This window comes from Neocloeon triangulifer, unplaced genomic scaffold (assembly GCF_031216515.1).
Source record: "Neocloeon triangulifer isolate White Clay Creek 2 clone unplaced genomic scaffold, ASM3121651v1 ptg000017l, whole genome shotgun sequence".
Classification (NCBI taxonomy): domain Eukaryota; kingdom Metazoa; phylum Arthropoda; class Insecta; order Ephemeroptera; family Baetidae; genus Neocloeon; species Neocloeon triangulifer.
In genome coordinates, this window is record NW_026775559.1 from 5,587,515 (window position 1) to 5,613,693 (window position 26,179).

At 38.6% G+C, this 26,179-nt stretch overlaps 1 protein-coding gene across 9 annotated transcripts; it reads right to left on the bottom strand.

Annotated features, from left to right (window-relative positions):
- Positions 1 to 172: 172 nt before the first annotated feature.
- On the bottom strand, positions 173 to 26,111 carry LOC132203336 (neuronal acetylcholine receptor subunit alpha-7). Of its 9 annotated transcripts, none has more exons than XM_059631033.1 (11): positions 25,856 to 26,111; positions 22,559 to 22,698; positions 21,759 to 21,803; positions 18,840 to 18,949; positions 17,129 to 17,309; positions 13,351 to 13,426; positions 12,024 to 12,218; positions 9,834 to 9,920; positions 9,076 to 9,162; positions 5,582 to 5,691; positions 173 to 1,948 (listed from the first exon to the last, which is right to left on the bottom strand). In XM_059631033.1, exons 1-11 carry the CDS (start codon positions 25,911 to 25,913, stop codon positions 1,469 to 1,471), a joined length of 1,569 nt encoding a protein of 522 aa, XP_059487016.1. In that variant the 5' UTR covers positions 25,914 to 26,111; the 3' UTR covers positions 173 to 1,468. The 9 variants fall into 9 exon arrangements, with proteins under 9 accessions (XP_059487016.1, XP_059487015.1, XP_059487024.1 ...); XM_059631032.1 differs by lacking the exon at positions 21,759 to 21,803 and adding an exon at positions 22,326 to 22,370; XM_059631041.1 differs by lacking the exon at positions 9,834 to 9,920 and adding an exon at positions 22,326 to 22,370.
- Positions 26,112 to 26,179: the final 68 nt, after the last annotated feature.

The window sequence follows — 26,179 nt, forward strand, 5'->3', positions numbered from 1 at the left end:
TCTCTCCTACAAGTACTTCATATAACTTTATTTATAATAGTTGCGGTTTGCTTTTTTGAGGCGCAATCTGAATTTCCTCTTTACTGAGCAACAGAAGTCGAGTGTAATATGCACTTTTCATTATGGTACCAAATAAGAATTTTGCTTTTAGATTTTTTTAGTTTTACATTCCTTTTAGTTTTTATATACTTTTTGAAATTATTTTGTGGTTTTTAGCCTGAATTTTTCTTGCGTTATTGATTCATTTTTTTTTATTTAGACAACACACAAGTCAACATATTTTCGCACTAAAGATGGGCGTTTTTACTATTTTCTATTTTTTTTTTTTTTGCAAACAAATTTGCTCTTATACAACATATACAATCAACAATAAGCAAAAATCATTAAAGCCAATCATTATGTTTTTCATATATAAAAATCTGCGATCAAGATTCTTCTTGGTGAAAGTCCTCTTGTACTTAAACTTTTTTCACATACATGTTGGTAACAATGAACAACCAGTGTAGTTAATAATTCAGGATAAAAATTTCGTTATTTGATTGTGTTCTGGTTTTCATAAGTGTCCAACTCTAATGATTGAACAATGCATTAATAAATAATGTTTTTGTCACACTTTAAATCCACCAATTACAAGCCAATCAAAGACAGTTTGGCTATGACATGACACACAACTCTGCTCATCAGCGTTTAAGAAAAGAATAAATAAAATTTTTCAGAAAATGTTGCACTTTAATATCAATTATATGAGGGAAAAAATATCCAGCCAAACAATATCAAGATACAGTCACTAAAAGTGATACAAGAAAATCTTATTGGTAGAATTATTTGAGCTTCAAAACTATTTGGAATTTATCAAAGATAAAATTCAAATTGAGTTTTTAAAGTGCAAAATTTCTCATACTTAAATATATACAGCCTTTTTTTAATTAGAGCAGCCACATAATCATAGAGTTTGGAGTTTGAATTTATCTCATTTAAAAAAGTTTGGATTTTTTAATTTTTTTTCTCAATAATTAAATTGAAATTTTGAGGCTTTTTGCATAGCGCAAAAATGCCAAATAATATAATATAAAAAGTCAATATTTCCCAACCAAAAATTGCTCAGTCCAGTATAGCGGAAAATGGTCCAATGACCAAATGATATCAATCTCTGCCGGGCAGTAACTGTGTGACAAACGTAATTTCCAAACCTCCAAAGCCCCTGACGGTTATGCAGCACAGAATATAACAAACATATTACGCCGCTGTGTGCGTGTGTGCATGTGTGCCGTGTGAAGAGAGAGTATGGAACAATATGTATGTATGCTGACATGATTTATACAAATCGATCAATCAATCTCAATAACAAAGTCGCTGGCGCGAGAGTGTGTATTTTTTTTTCATTTGTGTGTGTGTGTATGCATATGATTTTTGCGTGTGTATGTTTTTTGGCATAGGGGATTGTTGGGGGGCACCGCCTGGGCGCCGTTCACTCGACGATGATGTGCGGCGCCGATAGGAGGACTGCAACCGTGGCTACAACCGTGAACATGGTGAAGATTATCAAACAAAAGCGGTCCACCACCATCGCCGCGAACTTCCAATCACTAATGAGGTCGGCCTTCTCGTCGGCCTGCCGCATTCGCCCCGTGATGAACTGCAGCTCGCGCAAAATGAGCTGCAGCTCGCGCTGCGACGCCGAGCAAGCGCTGCCGCCCACGTGCGCCACCGTGTCGTCCAGCGTGGACGCGGACATGCCGCGCAAGTAGGCGCCGCACGACGGGCCGCTGATTTGGCGGAAGTCGTCGTCCAACTCGAGCACGTTCGTCAGAAGGCTCTTGCACGAGCGGTCTTTCAGTTCAAGCTCTTTCTTTCGTTTGTGCATCTTGATTGTACGCAGCGTGATCTTCTTCCCGGGCCGGCTCATTCGCAGGAACCACGGGAACCAATGTAGTAGCACAGTCTTCACCTGCAAACGTGCCAAGAAAATTCAATTAGAGCGTTTTAAAGGTGTCAAAAGAAGAATGCAAATTCGATGGTTAAAAATTCTGCAGGAATCTACGATTAAATTTTTTTGATTGATACAAAAATAAGAACAAATAAAACATAGAAAATTGCTATAGAATTATTTTTTATTTTTGAGAGCGTAAAAATTTATAAGGCTAGTATGTAATGTTGAGAATTTTTGTGTTTAAGTCTAGAAAAAAGTTGGCAAAAATTAAGATATTCATTTATTTAGCTTCATTTTTGCAACAAATGAAAATGATGTATCTGGAAAGTATATTTTAAAAATCATTTGCAGGGATCCTTTTATTTTATTAGATGTCATAATTCCAATTTTTTTAAATTTCTTAGAACATTATTCAAGGCTCCGGAAGTAAGAATGAAAATTTTGACGCTTTTATTCATGTCTGTGTAATCTCAGTTGGAATTTATAGAGTGCCATCTTACTATCACACGGCACCCTTTTCAAAAGAAGTCCGTACCGCAATTTTATGGACAATAATTTTTTACTTTTACGAGTACTAAGTGCATCGAATCGGAAATCAAATGATGTGGCGGCGAGATATAGTGCAAAAGTTGAGCCACTAAAAAGCGGAGTTCTTGGCTCACGGTATATAAGAGGAAGCTACGTTTGTTGTTGACAAAAACTTTATAAGATTGCGAGAAAACTGCTCCGGAGTCGTATTGCGTGGCACGTGCGTGATATATTCGCAAAATTATTATCCCGAACGTCTCCAGTGTTGGCCTGAAATTTATGTGCGCGCGAGTACGGATGGAAACAGTTTTCCTCCCTCTTCTTGGTACAAGAACTCTGGCACTAATCTAGATACCTTATTTGAGCGGCGTTCTACTTTTCTCGACGTTCTTCGAACATATTCCGCAAAAGCGAGGAAAAACCTGAGAGTGGGAAAGTTGGGTCGTTTGCCTGCTGAAAGCGAGTTTTATCATAACGACGGAGAAGCATTGTTTTCTGCTCTCACTCGTCCGAGCGAGAACTTTTAAAATAATTAACTTTTCCCCTGAAAGTGGGCACGACGAGTAATGGCTTTTTAAAATTACTCCACATCTCCGTGGCCGAGCGAAGAGGCGAAAAGGGCGCGGTGGCTCTTGTCCGCCACACCAAATTACCTGTCATGTTTGGCCAAAGAAGAAATTTATTGCCCGCAAGTACGACTGTGCTCGATTTGCACCCAATTACTTTCCATTCCCATTTAAATGGAAAGCTCCGAGGCTTCCCAAAGCCCGCGGAATTTCGGGTCAATTTGTTTTGCTGCCCGGTGCAAACACACAACTCTTTTGCCGCGAATAATTTATATTCCGCGCGTCCGCCGCAAAGATTAATTGCCTGCATGAGAGATAATTTTGCGTCCGGCATTTCAAAACTTCGTCTGCCCGACACCGCCCGCGTGAGAATTGTGCACAATTGTGTTGTGGGGCCTCTGCCGTGCGTCCCACCGACAAATTACGCTGCAATCTGCTCATGTTGTTTGCACGCTTTTGTAACAACGCGAAACTACACACTGCTGTTGAATGCGGTCGGCATTTCGTGTAGTTATACCTGAGAGTGGTCATTTTTCTAACTGCCGTCATTAATTTTTGCCATTCTATTCTGCTGTAATGTCGGTGTGAGAAGGTTAATTTTAACACCCAAAAACATTTCATTTTAAACTGTTCAATAATTCAGACATTTAAATTGACAAAAAGTTTCAATCTAAATTAATAAAAATATAATATTTAAATCTTTGTTCATTTTCTTCTCTAAAAAATATTCCAATTTACTGTTGTAATCTGTAATTCGCACATGAAGACTCACAATAAATACTGATTTTCAACCACTTTTCACAAAACTGAGCACGCAGGTTACTTAATTTGCAAGGAATCATGAGTGCGTGTCTGTGTTTGATAAAATGTTGCACACCTATCATACTCGTTTCATCTGAGCATGCATATTTAAATACAAACTTTTTAACAGTAAGCTTTCATGAAATAATCAAAACCAAGATGGTATCACGAGAATATTTCAATTAATGCTTGAAATTAAAGAAAAAAAAATGTTTTTATCGATGTTGAGTTATTAAATTTTTATCCACAACAAACACTGCTGTAAATATACTTTCCAATACCTGTGAATTTTCAATTTAAATTTGGCATCTATCCAGCCATCTGGTTTTTCTTTGTAAATTTAATCTTCCAATCTCTCAGCCCAATCTTTCAATAAAGCGATTTCATCAGTGAAGAAAATCGACAATTTAGTCTGTGATTAAATCAATGCTTTTGTTGCTAAAAGAGGACCACCTTTGAAAAACTACGATAGACGCAGATAAAGATAAGAAAGTCAATTGGACAAAAAAACGAAGCTAGATCTAGTCTTTATAAGTTGCTCGCTGTGTTTTCCTAGCCGAGAGTTATTTCACGGCGAGCGATTTTTCTTTCTTCTTCCTTGCGTCATGTTTGTATGTTATTGCAAGTCTCATTCTCTCACGCTGATATGACTTTATGTTTCAATAAAACAGCAGGCGGCTTCAAAAGAAGAAAGGAAATGTGTTTCAAATAGAGCAATAAAATGCCACAGCACGAATCGAAATTCGTCTCGTTATGGTTGTTTTGGCGCACATATTGCGGCAAGGGGAGCGTTTTGCCGTGATGATGCTGGTGGATTCGCGAATGGGCACGGAAAGAGAGGCAATATCATCTCGCCGTTAGATCAAAGAGTGACCCAAGCGGGGAGCAAACTCGAGCTCTCTCGTTCCCTCTCGTACACACTCACATATACACGCCGCCTGAATTTTTTACAAGCTCCACTCTGCGAATCGGAAAATCCATAACACCAGAAGGATCCGCCGTCTACGAGACGAGCCCTGCGCATCTATTTATATTAACGATTCGCCTCTCCTGTTTCCCTTTGATCAGAAAAAAAACTGGCAACTCGCTGAATTCTAATAACCGTTACAAACAAAAACGCCACGGAATCACCAATGAGTATTGCGCCCTAGTTACATTTTAAATTTTTCTCTCTCTTAAGACGTGCACTCTCGTGTTTCAGACTTTTATTGGATTGGTTTCTAGCTATCAAATGAGCAGAGGGAAGCGACTTTTCAAGCCGTCGGGAACTGGGTTATGGGCGAATGACGAGATTGAATTTAATATGTAGTTTAATCCCTGGGCAATGGGAACACTTTGCGAAAAGGAACGTCAGCAGTAAATCAAACACGAAACTTCCCTTCACTTAGGGCCCTTAGGAGAAAAGGAGTCGCAAATGGAAGCTTTCAAACGTATGCAGCCGGCATGACTTGTGCGTTACGCAGGCTGCATTGTAGTTGAATATACCGGAGGACTTGTTTTTATGCGACGGTAAAATTTGCCAAAAAATCAACGTAACAGTGACACTTATTGTCGCTGTTGAACGAGCAACAAAGCACACCAAATTGTATACTAAGCCTTGGATATTATTTTTTACACTCTTTGTTATAATAAATTGATGAAAATTTTCAAAATAACTGGTGAAAACTTTTGAATAAAAAAAAATGTATAATTGTTTTTATTCATGTAAAAACGAGTCAAAAAAATTAAATTTATAAAAGTAATTATTCATTCTTACCCATTGAGGCATTTCATGAATATCGGCTGTACGGTGGTGGTAATTGAGAACCACTACAGTGAGCACCACGGAAGAGGCCACCATGAACATGATGCAGTTGAAGTAGGTGCCTGAAAAGGAGGTGAAAACACTTTGCTCAGCAATATTTATACAGTGCGGTTGGTCCTGGTTGGTGCCAAGAAGTGAGATATATACAAAACACATTATATTCACTCGCGTTTGTTTGCATGCAACTGCTTGGTCAGCCACAAGGTCTGCTCCCCTGATGCTTATTCTTTCCGCAAGTTATATGTATTGAACATCAAGCACTCACTCGCTCAGTCACGCACATTGATTGAGACCACAGTGACAAGCATTCCGAAATATATACGGCAAGAAATAAGTACTTAGTTTTCTCCAAGTTGGTCATTTTAGATAATAATGTGTGTGACGCATCATCACTTACTGAGAAATTTCAAATCCAAAAACTCTACGTGCTACTTAAAAAACGAAACGAATTGAAAACTGGGTTTTACATTCTGGGTTCAAGGTGAAGAAGGGTTTGTTGATTTCAAATTTTTAGGGTTTAGGTGCGTGCAGATCATTTTTTTTCTACTCAAGGATTTTGGATGTTCTACCTATATTTTGTGTGTGTAGTATAAAGAAAATTAAAGTACAAAGAATTTACAACAGTACTTTTAAATAGGAGAATGTGTAAAATTCAAAACTAAACTAGTCACAGAAGAACGGACAGAAAACAAATTTTTGAGTATATTTTTATAAGTGTTAGTGACGACAGTTATTTTACATTAATTGTAAGTTAGAAAACGTTTGATGCATGCAGATACTTTTATTTTGTGATTTATTGCTGTTTAAAGGTGGACGGATTTGACAAGTTTGCTCAGCTGGTGCAGGTCAGCTGAAACTCCATCAGAAATTATTCACTTTTATCAAGGCGCTAGTCTAGTTCTTAAGCTACTTTCAATTTTGTTTTCAAGTTTATTTATGATTGGAAAAAAATGAGTTAAAGGAACGGAAGTTCCTGAAGCATTTTTTTTTTTTTTTTTTTTTTTTAATATTTTAAAGCAATTTAAAGTTGCATACTTTTTAATTATTTAAGTTTAGTCAAACTGATACTTGGAGGTGAGAGATTGTTTTAAAATTCGATTAGGATGATTGATTTGCACAAACACACAGAGATATTAACCAAACACAAATTATTAATTTACCCTCCGAGAATTAAATTTTATTAGCATGTACAAACACACACAAACACAAGCGAACCCGAGCGAGCGATCGTCGCGGGTCCAGCAGGTTCGGGGCAGATTGGGTTTGTTCAAACAAAAAGTTAATTAAATGTGCTTGCAGGCAGCGGTAAGTTTCTTTTGTGCGGCGGCGCCGTCCTTATAAACCAGGCAAAATGCACGGAACAAAAGGTGCGCAGTGAGAGAGAGAGAGAGAAATCTCGAATTCGCTTGCACAGAGAGTAAGAAAGGGGACAAGTTTTGAATACTCAATATGCCCCAAAACTAATTTGGTGTGTTCTGAGCTCTCCCCATGTCTTCATAATTAGAGAGAGCGCAGGTAGAGAGGTGAAAGAGAGACAGAGAGAGTGGAGTAGTATTGTAGATCAAATATATGCGTACAAATTAACTTTTATTTTAGCAATAATTTGGAACAAAGGCTTGCATAGTATAATGTACGCTTCACCATTGAAACTGGAGGGAATTGTCAAGGCAGTATGATAATAGTGTATTATTATGAAAACGAACGAACGAACGCATGAGGGCATGCAGAGAGCTGTACTGTACGTGTTCAACTCGTGGATGGATGTACTTTTGGATCGAAATCATTCCAACGGCCTGCGCGAGAGTAAGTCATCCCGAGGAAGGACATCGCACACTTGCACCTATGGGTGGGTTAAATTTGGAAGCGGCCCAATACAAAGCGGCATTTATTTTCACGCAAAATTTTCCACGGTTGGTTGGGGTTAATGTACACGTGCGGCGGAAAATTTTGCCTCCACAATCATCGTCGAGACGCATGCAAAACTTTTGGTATAAATCGGGTGGGTGGGTGGGTTGGAGTAATTAAATCGGTGGTGTAGGAGAAATAAAAACTGTGTGGGAATATGAGAGGGTATTTTTGTTTCTGGGAGATTAAAGAGCTTTCGCTGGCGGACCGGGCGATTAAAAACAATTGCAGAGAGTGAATCGTTATTGCTGCTAAAATCTAATTTGTTCGTCTATATTATTTAAAAACCAAAAAACAGTCGTTTGTATATGGACATAAGTTTTGATTTCAAGCGTTTTAGTTAGTTTAGTTTTGTTACATTCACGTTATTTTAGCACTTTATCAGTTTAGTGTTGAGTTAAGGCGCATTATTTAGTCAGCCGTATGCGGTTATCGTCCATGCAGTTAAGAGAAACCAGAGTTTTCAGTATGGCAATAATAATAATAATAATATAACAGGTAATGATAAGTGGTTGCATATTTTTGGATGTCAACCAAAAACGAGAATATGTTTTGTTTAGATATCATTATCCCAACTGTGAGAGCCTACAACTGAGACGCAAAATAAAATAATGTGAGTCAAACAATGCTTTTTTGTTCTAACCTATAAGGGGTACAGCGTCGGAGGTCTGGGGTAACAGCTCTGCCACCAAGAGGGAGAATACTGTCAAAGACAGCAGGATTGTAACACCTGAAACAAAAGCATACAACGCTCGCCAACTAAGCATAAAAAGAAGGGGTTGGTTTGAATGCGCCACGTTTTATACGACTGTGCTGCTGTGGGTACGCACAAGTTGTTTATTGCACGGAGTTACCTTGGTGTGTCCCTTCTTGAGAGAATTACGACTGATATGAAATATCAAATGTTTGTTGAGTTAAGTGAGTCTAATTGATAATGAGAAATATCAATGCAGCTTTTTTTATTTCGCTGGAAAGCAGTTATTTAAATTAAAAGTTTTTTTTGGTTATTTGGGTTGAGGTTTAGTAGTTGTTTTTGGATTCTTTAGTCAGATGATGTTGAGAGACAATTAAAGAGAGACGGAGAGAAACAAATTTTTGGAACAGAAGGGCAGGCGGTTTTTTATATTCAACACAGAGAGAAACCGAAAAGAGAGGCATAACGTAAATGATGATAAGTAATAAAAGCTCCCCTCCAACCACTACGAGCCCAAACACCACCACATCCACACAAACACATCTTTACGAAAAGTTGAATAAATGCTCGAAATATATATTTATGAAAAATGCATCCTGCGCCCCGCGACTCCTGAGGGTGTGCTGCCTGCTAAAATATTTAAGAGGAGAGAGAAGAAAAAGAGAGAAAGAGTGTGAAAAAGAGTAGAGAGAGAGATATATAGCGAGAAAGGTAAAAGAAAAACACCTACAACCAGCAAAACACCGAGAGTGAAAATGAAAAACGTTCACAGAATAATATGGAAAGCTCCTTGAAAATGGATCTCAACTCGAAACAAAAAGAAGAATATAGTGATAGGATTCGCTACCTAACAAGGGTATGGCATCGGAGACTTGGGGTAGTGTCTCAGCTACCAGATTCAAGAACACAGTCAGCGAAAGTAAGATGGTGACTCCTGAAACAAATTTGTAAAATTCAATCTATTTGGAGCAATTCTGTAGCGAAAAACCCTCATGAATTCCAATTAATTAATCAGGTGCGGAGAGAGAGGTGTATCTTTTTTATATACGAACTCTGAAATATATAATATAACAGGCGCAAAGAGCGTTTCTCTTTTAATCATCTCGTGTTTTGCAATATAACAGGGTGGAGAAATTCACACTTGCACTTTTCATTCACCACAGACGCATTTACACCTACTCAAGCAAAGAATGTAGAGGCAACAAAATAAAACTTACATAGAGGGGGATGACAGAATTGTATAATACTTTTGTGATGGATCCCGTCTGGTTTTGTGCCTTGATTTAGACTGTAAAGCTACATAATGGTTTTGTTTCATGGTTTTGTAAATGTTTAGAATTTTGGTGGTTAATTTAGGGGGATGAGGAGTTTAAATAGGCCTAATTTAGTTGAATATCCAAACTGAAAATAATATTTATAAATTATATAAAATCTCTAGTCGTTTTCTTTTTCTTCGTACTATCACCTTTTTCCATCAACCTAATCGCATTTTTTTTATTGATATATCCTCCAAGTATCTCAAATTGTAATCGAGAAAGCCGTCCACCTTTAAATGTCTATTACATTTTTCTCTAGTGTAGCTAGACATTTTTCCTGCTTTTTTACCTATCAAAGGAACAGCATCAGATGTGGACGGCATCTTTTCAGCAACTAAGTTGAGAAAAACAGTTAAAGAAAGAAGTATGGTGACCCCTGTAATCAGAAGCAAGCACACAGAGCTCAGTCTAATTTGCTTGAAAGCTGGATTGTTTTGTTCTTTCGTAAAATTTTAATGATGCATAATATAAAGAATTGAGAATGTGAGAGTGATCCAAAGAGAATAATTCTAAATCCCTCAAATTACACAAACAAAAGCTATAATTGAGGAATTGCATGAATCGAGTCAATTCAACGCCATGCCTTCTATATTGATATATACGCAGGTCCCAAATACAACCCGGTTTTGCCATGTATATATAATATTTTTTTATGTTCCACGAATTGAAAAGAGATTTTTGTTTCCGATTCACATGCGTGACTGCGAATTCCAGCCATTCATTGAAATTTTCCGCCACCACTGAATGGACGAGTGCGAGAGAGAGAGAGAAAGAGGCTTTTGAAAACCGGGCAAAGTGGTGAACCCTGCTGATTAATTCAATACTCAACGATTTGCACTGCGCGCCGCCTAAACTTGCAAAGCGCCGTTTCAATATAAAAGCCATTGTTCCGCGCAAAATACATATTTGCACTCCGATAAAGAGCTCAAAACGCGCGCGGCGATCTCTCTTTTGTGCCGCTAATGGAAAGCTGCAAATTTTGTGCACCGAACCGGCAAAGCAAACACATATTATTCGCGGTGGCGGCGGGCATCCCGAAACTGCTCGGCGCTCTGCAGTCTGCAGTTTGCAAAACTATGGTTCATACTGGATGCAGATGGATTGCAGATAAAACGCTGCAATCGCGCAAAAATACAAGGCAATTATGAAAATCTCCGTCCAACAGATTCAATTTGTTTGATGTACATACCTTTGAAGTCTGATAAATGGAGCATGCATTCAAAGCGAAATATATATAATATGCAGGCATTCAAATGCGCTCTATCAAATAATAAGGCTCTCTACTATGGATCGTGTGTAATTTCTGGATATATAATATGGTACAATATTCTCAGTTTGTAATAACTATAATGTTGGAAATGTACCGGTCCTCGTGCCTTTAGTGGCTTGTGAAGGAACTTCTTCAGCTCGGTCAGTATCCACAAGGGCGGGCATATTATGTGCTCAAATGAAAGTTGGAGTAGGAAACAGAAAATGGATAGAGCATTCGCAAATAATGAGCAAACATATACAGACCGATAAAAGAGGAGAGAGCACACGAAAGCGTGTCTGAAGACGATCGAGTGCCAGTAAGGCCCCTTTTATCGCCGCATAAAAGAAGCAGAATTCGAATAAATATATTTGCTGTGATTTTCATTCAAGAAGAAAAAAGGGGTATAGTAAAAGACGAGAGAGAGAGAGAGTAATCAAAAGAGTGATGTATTGCAAGACAGTGCAGTTGAATGCGAGAGAAAGTCAGTCAGTCTCAAAGTTACTCATAATCAAAAAATCAGCGAGCCTCAATCATAAAATTGAGATTAAAAACTGTTACGTGGAAAAAAGGTGGTTGTTATTACCATTTCCTGATCACAGCTAATTAAGTCTCGTTGCCTCCACAAACTTGAGTTGCTGAAGAACGATTCAAACGTCACTAAATTGCCACGAAAGCAGCAAGAGTAGCATCAATAGTGTAGTAGAGTAGACAGAAATGTTCGCAATTCCAGCTCTCAAATATCTGTTTTGACGTACAGTGTACTTCACTTCAGAATTTCAGTAAAAAAAACGTAGATAATTTTTAAAAATAAATCTAGCTTTGGAGGATGTGGGATGGGGGTTGGGATTAGCATGCACGCCGAGGCAAATATCGACAACATCGACCCATAGACAGGTGCAGTTACAGCTTTTTTTGTCATTTCAAGAACAAAACAAGTAGCCCACAGTAGGTTTAGTTCGAAAAACGAAAAGGACAATACACAGGGCTCAAAAGTTTTGAGCCGTCATCTTTTTCTGCCACTGCTTCACAACTAGAGAACAGAGAGTAAACTGATTTTGCTTTGACCTAAAACACGCACTGATATATTTATGATTATTAAAGATTTTAAAGCTGATGGTTTTTCTTGAACAAAAAAATTATTATAAACGTAAGGGTTTCTCATATAGATTTCTTTAGTTCTTTTTCTCGGATAGGAGGATTGTGTGGGAAATAGGGCGTTTGTTTTACCTAGGGTGAGCTTCTCCCCAGACTCAGGCGGCAGTGTGAAGCCCAGCAGGGCCATCGACGAGATGAGCACGCACGGCACGATCAGGTTGAAGAAATAGTAGAGGGTGCGTCTGCGGATCTGGATGGTGAAGGTGATGTCGACGTACGGCTCTGGGCAGCATTGGTACACGATCGTGTTCTTCTTGCCCGGCATCGCTGCAATTAAAGACACGCCGGCATGTGTGTGAGCCGAATTCAAGATGGGCCCTTGCGGCAACACAAAAGCTAAACGAAAGCGCAGTAATTCGATCGCCGGGCTTTTATTATTGCTCGTGATCGCTCCGTTCATAAATTAGTCGATTTTTATTTTGCCACGCTTTTTGAATTATTATTTAGAGGGAACAGGAACGAAATCCTTTTGCCTCTTGGATTTGAGGTAAACGGATAGCGCGCGGCAATTTTCCTCATAAGGCCCTTTGGCAAATTGAGATTTGACGCAGGAGAATAAGAGGAAAATGATCCGTTGTATTATATGTCGGCAGTGCTCTTTCCGTTGGGACCATCCGAGAAGTTTTTTTCCCTCTATATACGGTTCCACAGAAAACACTAAGAATTTCTCATTTGGGGCAAGGCTCACATTTAAAGGTCACAGGGCAAATTGTATGATTAATTTTAGCAAGGACATGATGTGGGTATTATTAATGTTATTTTTTTTACGAATCATTTTTGTATCAAAATGTTTTTAAAGAAAGTAAATAAATTAATAAAAATATATTAAGTTGTAAGAAAGACAGTATTTTACAAAAAGCGTGACGAGAACATTCTGAGCGTAAAGAATATTTTATAAAATAGTCCGGATTTAAAAAGAGAAATTCTCTTCAAGAGTATCTTTGAATATCAAAGCGCCAATATAAACATTTTCATCATCTCAAATTTTATATTTTCCCACAGATTCCTTTTGTCAATAAAATTATTGCGAATTTGTAACTTGAAACATGGAAATATCCAAGACTTTTTTTTATTGAAATGTACAACTAAACTCACTAATCATAATTCATTTTTACTTATAATTATAATTTTGTTCTGCTGGACTAAAGCATAGTGCAGACTACCATTTTATTGTTTTTTTTTTTAATTTAGTTTTGCATGTTGTCCTCCTGATATAAATGAGCCTGCAAATTTCTTGCTCAATTAATTTAAAAATTCAGTTTAGAATAGGAATTAATTGAAAATGGAAATAATTATTTTCATAAGATGTTTGTTGTGAGGTTTGCAGGAACTGACATTCCAATTTAATTCAATTTGGAGGAAATAAATGTAACTAGAGTAAATTAATATTAATACTCACCTATAAGATGCCACTCGCCGTTGGTGATAAAATCGGACAAGTCACCGCCATCTTCTGATTTAAGCACTAGGTCAAGCTGTTGAAAGAGTTAAAGCATTGAGTTTGCACGGGCTCGGAATCTCTGCATTGCTGAGAGGTGACCTCGCGCGCCACTCATTCACGAAAAATACGTATTAGATTATACTGCATTAATGCAACACCAATCACAGAGAGAAAACGAGAGGGATGCATCAATAATTAAGTATGAGCAAACAGGAAGGCGAGTCGTTAATCCGCAAAATTGTGTTTACTTAATGGCATGCTGCAATATGATAGCTCCGAGTGAGCTTAATGGATAGGCAAACAGACAAAAAAAACTACACAGAGAGAAAGAGAGCCGGCGGCGTGTGAAATTGTAGCAAATCCGGCGGCAAAAGAGAAGAAATGAATGGGAAAAATAAAGCGGTCGGTCGATGAGAGATGCAGGCAAATTAGCAATTCGCCAACAAATTACTACTCATACTCAACCGTGAAATCCACAACAGAGTGCAGATGCAAACGCATGCATTTATATACTTGTTGAATCAAAAACCAACACCGAATCTTCTTTATAGGCTAGAAGAATGTAGTTTTCTCGTAAACACTTAGTGAAAAGTATACACAAAACGACATTTTGAGAACTAAACGAGAGTATTTAATACAGTATAATATGTTTTTAATGGAGGAGACGTAGTATAATATGTATGGACAGTTGTGATAAATATATCAATGGAGTATCGTTTCGCCGAGGAAGTCTTGACAGTGTGGAAAAGTGGCTGATTAGAGCGCTCAACAAATACTCCAGCAGTGTGCTCCATCACTCGGGTGTCAAAGGGTTGGTCACAGAAAAGCGCCAAATTGACAGCGCTTTCAAAGGAGAGAGGACTTATGTGTATCAAATCTTGGCGGACGGATCGATTTCTTCCCCATACCCGCCGAGTGTGTGCGCAACGTCCACTCGGTTCGCAGCAGATATGTCATTCGGAAGTGAGCCATATTTCATATTGGGATAATAAAGACGTCTGCTGGGCTTAGGCGTGTTCTTCGCACTTGGGATCATCTTGAGCAATATTTCAATCATTGGAACGAGAAAGGTATAAGAAAATTTTTCTCTCAAAAAGTTATTTCCTCAAAAAAAAAAAGATGAATTTAAGATAACTATTGATTATTATTTATTCTTCTCAGACGATACAGAAAAGATTTGAAATTTGAAAAAGAGAAGAAAGGGTTTATATCTGCTAAAACGCCCAATATCAAATTATGATAATTCTAGTATTCAAAAAGTGATGCGGTGATTTCCGTTTGAAAATTGAAATTAGCAACATTAGATTTAAAAATGACAAATGACTAATTATTTTAGATCAACAGAGACAATATCTTTATTGAAATTGAAACGAAAATAAATTAATATTAAATCCAGACCAGATTATTTGTTTAATTTCAGGGCAGCTGAATAAATTATAGCAAAAAAAAGTATATTGAAAATGTGACAACGGATTTGTCAACAAAGTGATTTGCGATAGAAATTGTCATGCGCGGGCTTTTTCTATCTAGAAAAATCGCTGACCAAGATAATCCGCCGGAAAACAGCTCTCCGCATTTTCCGCAAACGACAGATAGAATATGCAACCGGTTCGGCAGCTACAACCGCTCAGCTCATTGCCCATATCAATTTTTCATAAACTTGTCATGCAAAGCTGCCACGCACCAGTCTCTGCGCAAAAACAGACGCGTGCAGCCCCCAGAGCCCCGTCCAATATATAAAAAATAAATCTTCTACCGCATCACTCACGGCCGCCCGCTAATTCAATGAAGCCGCAGCTTTCAATTAGCCGGGCGTTTCAAAGCCATAAATTCAATAAATCGGCAAAGTTTTGCCTCGAAAAAAGAACTTTTACACCGGAACGCCATTCAAACTATCAGTTTTCGATTTGCGAAAAGAAACTTTTGCCCGTGGATGTATACAAAGGATTAAACACGTCGCTTCCGTCGCAATTAAATGGAAAACAGCAGGAAACGCGAGACGCGCGATTTATGTGTGTATAAAAGTGCTGGTGCAAGTTTTTTGCCGTAAAAATAGGTCACAAGGAAGGAAAAAGTACTTTTCCGCCGCCAAGTTTGACGCTCACGCGGTTGGTCCCGCCATAAATTCATCTATCGACGGGCGAGGAGGGTAGGAGAGGAGGTCGCGACGGGGTCGCTCGGGTCGGATGGCAACAACTGATGGAGTCAGATGGAGAGCAGCTTCCAAATGAATTTGGCATCATGCAAAATGGGCTGTGCGCTTCCTGTTTTTGTTGACGTCGATTGACGTTATCAAGTGCTCGAAATTGGTTTCCCAGTGATGAGTTTCGCGTGCAATTTGCACACTCTCTCACTCAGTGATAGAAAATGGAGTGACTCTCTCTTTTGTACCATTTACTTTCGTGTATCGCGTGTGTTTATATGCTCGAATTATTATTTATTGGAATTTATAATGGTTTACGATTGCGTGTATGAATTTGTGAATAAAGAGACCGTGTGAGAGTTTATGCACAGAGAAGTACATAAGTTTTCTACTAGAATATATACGCTTGGCAACATGCAGTTAGGTTGTGCGTTTATCATTTATTAAAATGAGTTTTATACATGGTTTAGCGCGGCTTTACGTGAGTTTATCTTAGTGCAAGTGCCTCTCTTCTCTCGCTCGCTCTTTGTCCAGAGATCCGCGGCAGGCTAGGCTAAGGGCAAATGCACTTGTGGTTAGATTAGACGGCTCGTTATTTAGGGGTTTAACAACAACTTTGCAGTTGTTGTCGCGTTCTGCGGTTTATTTAGAAACGGCCAGAGACCATACACGCCTGGCCGCCGTTTATATGAATTGAGTAATTTTAGTCCCGGCGTTTGTTTGTTGTTTGCTCCAGGCCGAGGGTATTAAGCAGGTCAGAAAAAATGTGCTGCTGCGTGCGTATGACACGTGCCATAAATTCGTTCCACCCGAAATTCAATTTGTGTTAAATGAGCTGCACTGAGTTTTGCTAAAGAGAATGAATCGTTGTTTTTAACTGTACTTGTTTAAAAGTAAATTATTAATAAAAATTTATTCTTCAAAGTAGACAAACAAATTTTTCAATGGTAATTTATAAATGAAATTTTCCCCGGTTTCTCGTTCCAGGATGAAAATCTCTATTTAGAGGATGATAATTTAATGCAGCAAAATCTCTCTGACCTAATAGCCCGCCGCTAATGACCGCAGCAATTTATATAATTTACTCGGTGATTTAGGTTTTTGGCAAGCATTTTTAATTAGCGACGATGAACACTATGTGGATACAATTAAATGCATTTAACGACCATGCTGCTGTGTTACTTTTTATTTAACGTCACTGCCTTAATTAATTAAGTCGAGGGCAACTACTCCTCTTATTTATGCTCGTTTTAGTTCAAATGTAATCTTGCGCTTAGAGATTACCAATCTGGTTGTGTTATTTAGACTTGCTGATGAGAGCTCTTTATTTAAACTGCGCTTTTTATTTAGAAAGAATGCTATGGTGGATATAACAGTGAACGACCACGTTTAACATCCAAGGCAAAACACACGTATATGTATATTTAGTGGGGCAGGGCGCGACGAGTTAATTTGGTTTATATTGCGCGAGGGGAGCGGCGTCGGTCGGGGATACTGCTCAGCAAAATGATATGCAAGAAGAGTATGTCCATTTGGTTTCACACTTTATATTTATAATTAAGTGAACGGGACCCAGTTACTGAGTTTAAGTACCTGATTTCCATCATAGGTCCAGCTACCAAACTTCATATCACAATGTTGGTCATCAAAGGGGAACCAAGTAATGTCTATCTTGCATGTGCTCTTGAAGATGCCCGGAGGTACGTACAAGCAGCTACCGTTATTCCTGACCACCACATTAGTGTGGTATGTCCCGTCGAAACCCTCATCCGCACTTGATAGGCAATTATCAAAATGTCAGACTCAAATGCAACGAAAAAATCTTTTGACAACATCAAGTATTATGAAAAAATATTTGAATAAAGATAGATGTATAAGTTACTATTGGAATTTTATGGTTGCCAGATCGTTTAAGTTAATTTATAAACATCTAATTTTTATTATAATGAAAATTATTTAAGCCAGAAGTGATTTTGATTTTACTTCCCCAAAGAATAACTGAGAGATGAAGCCTAAAAATGTGCTGTCTATATTATTTAGAATAAACAAAACATGCACAGTTTATAAGGCTAAAGCCCAAAGCTTTTTCTGTCTAAATCTTCCGGCAAAACGATTGATTTAATTATAGAGTTTATTTACAAGAGGAGAAGAAGGAGATTTTATAGTCTGGCATGTAGTATGAAATTTTTAGTTTTGTCCGTGACTTTTTTAAACAAAAATTGGTTTAGAAAAATTGGGGGCGGTTGGTTTAGTTTGAGAGTTAGACACCATCTGTGTGCGGGCAAAGTGGTCATCGGAGCACGAATCGTACTCTGCCACCACGCTGATGGTGCGACAACATTTTGTTTTATATTGAAGTGGTCATTTAACAGTTGATTCCTGTGCTATACACTCCGGGTTTGCGGGGGTCGTCGGTTTTGAAATGTTTATAAGGCCAGGCCAGGTTAGCTGATTTATGTGCAAGGGGCGGAAAATAAAACAAAAGTACGGCCTGCCTGTGGCAAAATAAATTTTATGAAGGAGCCTGACGTTTTACGACTGGGCTGGTTGGTATGGGATGTGCAGCGAAAAATTTATTTGTAAACAAAAGGAAATAACAAAAGGCTGGAATATTGAGGCATTATTTATAAATTTGTGACAAGTAACTAAAATTACTCAATGAAAAAGTAACAAACGATCCGGTACTTGCTCTTCATTTGGTATGCACTCCAGACTTAAAAGCGTTTAGTATATATAAAGAAAATTAAATATAATATGCAAGAATCGAAAAAAGTGAATGTAACTAACTCTTTACAGTCATGTGAGTCGCAATTTATTAAAACTCAATCGTGATAAAATTGAAAAAATGCAATTTGAAAAGATTCACTTGAAAAACCAAGCGGAAAACTGAATTCAGATAAAAATAATGAATAAAATTGGAGAAAAAATTAATTCGATTCTGCACTACTAGATTATGAATATAATAACAGAGTGTGTCTGAATAAATATTAACTTGGGGTGAGAGAGAGATATAGAGCAGAGGGCGTCTCGGCATTCCAGAATTAATCCTCGGCCGCTGCCGAGGGCCCAAAGTTCGGCCTAAGTGGTCATCACTAAAGCAATACTCGTCCCACGAGCTCAGTAACCCGACCCAAACATAAATTAAATCCAAAGTTAAACAGCTCGTGAAGATGTAAATTAACCAGCAGCGGCGTGCGAGCGAGAACGCTGGAATGGCCGCCGACGCCCAGATTTTGCAAACTCGGCTGCGAATTAAATTGAAGCGGGACCACACGGGAGCAGAAAACGAAAACGCGGCCTTTACCTGTTGTACATGAGCACGTCCGGTTTCCACAGCTTGGTCGGAGTAATCCGCAGGTCCTTCACGCCGCCGTACTCGCTCTCGTTCCAGCGCAGATTGTAGTCGTTCCATTCCTGAAAGTTGTTTCACGTTTTACTGCTGTTCGGACAGGAATTGAGATTTTCCTCTCGCGCTTTTTTATTATTATATATTTTTTTCTCACAGAAGGTGAATTTATTTGAAGCACACGCGAGAGGAGAAACGAAATGATTCTTTTTTCTCTCAAGATTGAGAACAGAAAAGTGCACCAGAACACGCAACAATGAAAGCTAACAAGTGTTTGTGGCATGCACAGTTATAGAGAAAATAGTAGAGAGTCGAATGTGAAAGTAATATAGAGGTTACACTAACGGAAAAGAAAGAAAGACGGGGTGAAGAAGAAGTGTTGTGTATGTGTGTGGATTTACTTTTTATCCTACAGCAGGTGACACACACGTCTTGTGGAAGATATATAAAGGGTGCACTTTTTACTCAGAATCGATTTTTAGTGCCATTTAGCCGTCTCGGTTTTTTTATTTAGTCTTCTCTTTGTCATTATTTAGGAGACCGTTCGCTTATTTTATTTAGTGTTAACAATGATTCTTTTTAAGTTTTAAGAGTGCCAAAGACAACATCAATATCGACTAATAAGATTTATTTTCTAATAAGCTCGCCTTTTTAAAATTATTTATTTATCAGAAACTAACCTTTGAGACGAACACACATCAACATTTTATTTTAATTTAAAAAAGCGTTAATATTTTTTTACTTCAAACGCGAGTTACTCAAGAAACCCTTCTAATCTTTACTTGGTTTACTTGGTTCGCCAAACTTTGTGAAAAAATCAACTCGTTTAAAAATAATCACGTCGTTTCTCTTTGATCAGCGAAATTACTGCACTCAAAAACTCGCTCGTCTCGCGGAAAAAAAGATGAAACGAGGTGCCGTTTTAATTAAATTTTCGTGTTGGCGCAGCCTCTGTTTGATGCACTTCTGGTATAATTAGGTTGTAATGAAATCAGCGGCTGGATGAACATCAAATGAAAAAAGAGAGCTAATTCGTACGTAAAAAAGCGCGCTCTGCATTTTTGTTTTTCGGCCGAATGAAATATTTACAGCGGGAGGGGCAGCAATTGCGGCCAGAGCGTGAGGGCAGCCAAAAACCGCGCACATAATCAGCCCTTCAGCGAAAGTGGATTACCGCGCACTGACACTCGCTATCTGCCCACCGAGGGCGAATAATCCGTCTTGCCATTTTGAAAGGGATGAATCGCCCACCACCTGACCCCGGAAGGGCGCCTCCCCAAGGATCTCCCACGAGCGCCTTTTGCGGAAAATTTCGTTGCGGCAAAGTGGGGAGGAAAAGGGATGCATGCTGGAGACGGCTAAACCAGATGTGTAACTAGCGCCTTAAGTTCCTTCCCAGGTGGAAATTAAATCAGAGTGAGAGAGACGGGCTCGGCAGGAAGGGTGGAGAGCACAAAAAGAAGTGAAAGAATCAAACCAAACAGAGAAGACTGACAATGAAAAAGAGATAGATAGAAAAGATTCAGAGTGGAAGTTGAAAAAGTGAAAGTCGATTAGCCAGCCATGATTGAAAATTAATATAAATTAAACTATAACGCGTTTAATAAGCGCAAAGTTTAAGTTCACAAATCTTTAGGTTGTCGGTTCATATATTTAAAAACGCATTGAAATTTATTATTTATTTTATTCTTGTTTTAATTAGTTTGGGTAACTCGCATCTTTATTTAAAATTAGAAATGAATTGGGAAATAATAATTTGAATTAAATGAAATCAAAATGAGGGAATTGGGAATATTACACTCTGGTCTGCTCTGGTCCAAGGAGACTTGTCGCTATAAAAAAAAATCCAAACATTGAATAAAAAGATAGGCAACGACTTGACACGCGTGTCGTGCAGGTTGCATCTTAACACCAATTTGATCAAGTTAGATCCACTTTGTCGCACAAATAGATCTATGAAAATCATTCAGGAATGTTTTTTTTCTTTCAAAGTTTATTTCACATCAAAATGTACAATTTAGATGGATTTTTTTTAGACAAGACTCAACAGACCAGATGTCATTTTTACCCTCTCTCACAATCATAAAAAAGGGGCTTTGGTTCTCGCATTCAAAAAGCAATTTATTTGCGACGCGTTCTCTAATTGCCGTGGTTTAGGGTGAAAATCGGGGCGACGCATTTAGAGGCGAGTGTATAGCGAAATCAATATTAATGTTGACTTTTAGCGACTGCACAGCCTGATGGGTGTGTATGTACATGCGAATATATATATATGTGCATGATTTCGATTTTATTTATTAATTTATTAGTTTTTATATATTTATGAATAAATGTAAATTTCCGAGAGCGTAGTATTTATGTGCAAAAAAGCAGCGCGACGAGCGTTTTACACCCGTCGCTCTCCCTCCCGAGTGGGATTATTAATTATCGATTTAGCAAGCGGCGAATGAATTGAACTGGGGCTGTGAACGCTGCAAATAAATAATGTGTATATATAGACGAGACAGCCCGTATGTCTTTTGATTGAATTCTCACAAACAGGAAAGCGTCCCATCTCTGTCACCGGGGCGGCGCCAATTCGCAAATGGCTGGAAGACCGATAATTTGTGCCGCGCGCGCCAGATGGATTGGTATAGAGAGCTGAGTTTTCAGCTGCGATATCTGCTGGAATGATTAAAAAGCTTGGCGTTTTAATTACACACGCGATCAAATTTTCCCGATTTTTAGTGCTTTTAAAATTTACGACAAAATTAAAAATAAGATAATATATAGAGCATGGCTATGGCTTTTCTTTGAAAGTAGCGTGTGTTTGCAAATACGAATATGAAATTTCAACTACTAGTTCGTGTACTTGACGCAGAAGGGTTGTTCACTTACCAAAGAAAGCCAAATATTTGTGATAAGAAGCTGATTCTTCTCGTCCTATCGTTCAAAACGGACCGAACACAGAGGGAGAATTTAAGGGTGGTTAGTTTCCGTCATCAGAGGCATGCATTACATTTGAATACAAAAGTGAGAGCAAAAATATATAACTCGCGGCCAGCAGGTGTGAAAAATATATAGGTAAGATGATTAGGTTTAATAATATATAAATGTAGCGTGATTTGTGTTGTTCTTTCTTTTTTGCTCTTTCTGCGACACTGCAGCCCACACTTGACCACCACTTTTCAGCATGAAGGATTAGGCAGACCTTTTCCAAAATTAATTATTTACAACAAAAATTTAAGTAAGCAATCTACAGTACATTACTTTGTGAGGTGCTTTTATTTCAATATAATTTTTTTCTGTACATGAAATAAATCACTGGTGATTAATATTTTTTTTCATTTGGAAAAACTTTGCCTGATGGACGATTTGTTATTATTAACACAACATGCGTCAAACAAATAGCATCAGCACCAGCACTCAGCAGCCACCTAAGTGAGTTTTTCTAACTCAACTTACCAAGTTCAGCCACGCATTTGTTGTCAAAATTTGATTTTTCTCGTCCTACAATAAATAGAGAATTGAACGATTAATGAACATCGAGTGAGATTCAAATTTTATGCCGTGTTTTTTTAGTCCTGAGGAAATTGCTGCTTAGTTAAATTTTATATTAGTCGCTGAAAAAGAGGCATCGTCAAATAACACATACATATGAAAAGAACAGAGAAAGAATCAGGATGCGAGGGACTCACCACGTCAATTATCTGTTGCAAGGTGAGTCCGAACTTGACCTCGAGTGGCTCCGACTCGTTGGCCACAGGCCGCTCCAAGGTATTGTAAGCGTTCAGGAGATCATTGAGCAATCGTCGTTCATGGGGTCCTTGCAAAGATTCTGCAACAAAGAAGCAGTGCACGTTTTACGACTCGTCCTAAAATCAGGGAGCTGGAAATCACGACGAGAGTGTCATGCACAAAGTTCTTGCTTGGAATTGCTCATTTTTACGAGGCAAACTTTGAAGTGAAGAGAGAGACTGGCTGAAAGCGAGCATTTTATTTTTCAGCCCTTTTTAGTGTCGCTTGTGCAGCTGAGGAATGAAATGCGAGTGCATGACCCGTGCTAAGGTGCTCAACAGCTGTGCAAAATTAACCCTCTTCGCGTTCCTGCTTTTGCTCCTCACACGGTGAGATTTCTCTTTTATTCAAGCTCGGCGCAGCGAAACATTTCGAGCGTTTCATGTTAAGGACTCCCGACTGCAGTTTTAGAAATTAATACTCGTTTTCTAACCAAACGGTTAAAACTGTTATTTAGGCGATGAAAATTTGTGATTTGCTGATGAATTATCATGTAATTAGAATAAAATGATTGCTGAAATGCACTAATGAAGAATTTTAATTTTTAAATTAAAATTTAACAATTTATCGCCTGATAAGTCATTGATTTAAAAAAAAGATGTATTTTTACTTCAGGTTTTGGTTTTGATAAAAATTTATTTTTTAATTTTTCAGATTTAAATCAATGTGTAATACTTCTTGACCAGCTAGAGCACAATTAGGAAATAATACATATTAATAATATTAAATGTTGAAATTTAATCCTTAACTTCAAAAATAAGCGATTCATTTAAAAACTATACTGAATACTAGTTCATAAAGTTTTAATATTGTAATTAGTTGCGACTATTAAATTTACTATCATTTTAATTATCAGATTCAATAGCACCGTAGCGATTATTCTTTTGTCTCTCAGAGGAAATTAACAAAGAAATTTTTATTCACGAGTACTCTTTCTTGGCTCTTGAATTCTGCCGGAAGCGTAAATAAATATTCCCATTTCCAGACGACCGAGCTTCAGAGCGTTCTTGCCGCAAAACAAGTCAAACATGCGCTTTTCATCGTTGCATGCAAAAGTGTTGTTAGCTCTGCTCGCGGGCTCAAGTTGCCACCCGACTCGAGTTCAAAGGGCGCACACGGCGCAGGCAACAAAAAGACGGCAGTGTATGTTTCTGCAAATGCACCTCTCTTTGACCCATTCCGGGGAAAATGAGAAAAAATGACGAGATCTTTAAACACGAGCTGCTCATTTGAGAGGGAAAACTAAATAAACGCGGGACCTTCTAGAAGCCAAGGAAAATATAATCTGCACCGCTGCAGTAATAAGTAGGTGCATGCGTCCTTGGTCCGTCGTTGCCCTGGCAACTCGAACTGGAGCAAGCGACGGTGTGCATCGTCTGTATTTCAATTTGGCTGCACTCTGCTCTTGCGGGTCATATTTGTATCAAAAACGAGAAGGAGGCTCTTCTCTATCATTCGCTTAATAAAAGTGTCAGTTGCAATCAATTATCATGCTGGCCGCTGCCGCTGCTTCGTCCCGGTTATTGAATTCCTTTTGCCTGTCAAGACCAACAATGCCTGATTTCGCTGCTCTCCTGTCCTCCTTGCCACAGAGATAAGGACGAATCGATATGTTTCGTTTCGTGCTGTTTGCAGAATTGCTTCGGAATGCGTACACGGTCCGCCTGCTCTTGCTAATGGGAAATAATATCACATTTCGGCGTCGAGTACCAATGGGAAAAAGCAGCCCGACTTTCTATCGCTTATGAGACCGGTCTCGTGGCTTTATCTTTTTCGACTTTCTTATCTGATTCATTTTTGAGAGAGAAACGTTTATTGATCTCAATGATTGCAGTGTTATTATGTAACGCTATGTAATCCTACATGGGCGGGGCACAGGAGACATTATTTTTTTAAAACTTTTTTTAGCTTAAAATTTAATCAAAGATGATTTTTTTTCTACAAAAATAAACATATTTTATCATTTTGCAAGCGGGTTAGACAGTAGAAAAGAATTACAGGAAGTGCAAAATGCTTAAAAACTAATTAAGTTTCCAACACGTGGTCAGTTTTTATTGCGTGAATATGAATTAAAAATAAGCAACTACCAACTCATAGTAATTAATTATCAGTGTATATTATCTATTTTATTAACTGAAAATGCAGTTTAAAAAAAAGAAGAAAAGTAAACATGAAGTAAAATTATCATTTAAATTAATAAAAAAATAATACACAAAAATAAGAAAAATTAAATCAATAGGAGTGTTTATCCTAGAATATTATACTATAATTTAGATGCAAATTAGTTATTTGTTGAATTTTATAGCAAAATTTACAGGTTTTTATTACTATTAAAATGAATTCTCCAAGACATAATTTTTAAATAAAAATATAAACAACATTTTAAAATGTAAACAAATTAAAATCTTAATTTTTAACACCAGGAAAATATTTTTAAGTTTTTAACCAACGTAGAGTCTCCAGGGGAATCAATAGTTTCGCAATATCCATCCATCATCTGCCGCTCATTTCGGCGAAAGTGCCTTCGAGAGAACCTTGTCGGGGGCTGAAAATGTATATAATCCCAAATTGAAACTTTATCTGCAAACGACAGAGGACTGCGGAATTCAAGGAGGCATCGACGGTCGCGAGCGGCGCGAAGTGCCAATATCATTTTTGTGATGAGTAAGCTGGCTGCGGATTTATCTAGCTGTGCTGACGACGAGAGTCTCATTTTGATAACTAGGTAACTTTTTATTGCACATCTGCCACCCTCGGCGAGCGCCACCCCCTCCCTGAGAGAGAAACTTGCCGCAAAACCCAGATCTAATGGCCTCTCTCTCCGGCAAAAAGCACAGGCACGAGAAAATCGTTTCGCCCCGAAAATCGTCCGAAACGCAGGGCGCGCTACGCACATATCTGAAAGGGTGCTTATCGGGCGGCGCGTTTGCTGCAGCACCGGAGCCGCCGCCGATGGATGACCTCGTTACACTCTTTTTGCACGGCCGTTGAGCGCACCTGGGCTTTTCGCGTGACGACTTTTTGATTATACGTACATGTATATGCAGCTCGGGCCCCAGCGAGCGAAAAGGCGCCCGGGAATGAAGCGCGGAAAAGCGGCGGCCGGGCCTAACACTTAACAACAGGTTGGCCCGCCGCCGACCATCGCGGGCACACACAGAGACACACAGACAGACACGGATTTTTGCGGCAATTACCTTTCGGCAGGGCCATGTAGAGCAAGGTGGTGAGGACGAGTACGGCCGGAGGTGCCATTGCTCATCGGCGTGTGTGCGGAAGTACAAAAAAGAAAAAACAACATCAGCCCCCTGAGTTGTCCGTCATCGCACTACCGCAGCAGGCCGTGTTGCATCGGGGCAGCGCTCCCAAGCCTTTAACAACTGCTCAGCCCTCCAGTGCTGCTGCTGCAAAGTCACACACACACATACACACTCGCACACATACACACACCGCTCCTTGTGCGACTGTCTTTGTCCCTTGATTGTTGCAGATCAATAATTTCACGCGCACGCATGCGCCGC

Coding starts and splice junctions, on each gene's coding strand:
- LOC132203336 (XM_059631033.1), bottom strand. CDS start 25,913: ATGGCACCTCCGGCCGTACTCGTCCTCACCACCTTGCTCTACATGGCC. Junction 12,219..13,350: donor CGGCGAGTGGCATCTTATAG/GTGAGTATTAAT, acceptor CTTTAATTGCAG/CGATGCCGGGCAAGAAGAAC. Junction 9,921..12,023: donor TGGGGAGAAGCTCACCCTAG/GTAAAACAAACG, acceptor TTCTGATTACAG/GGGTCACCATACTTCTTTCT.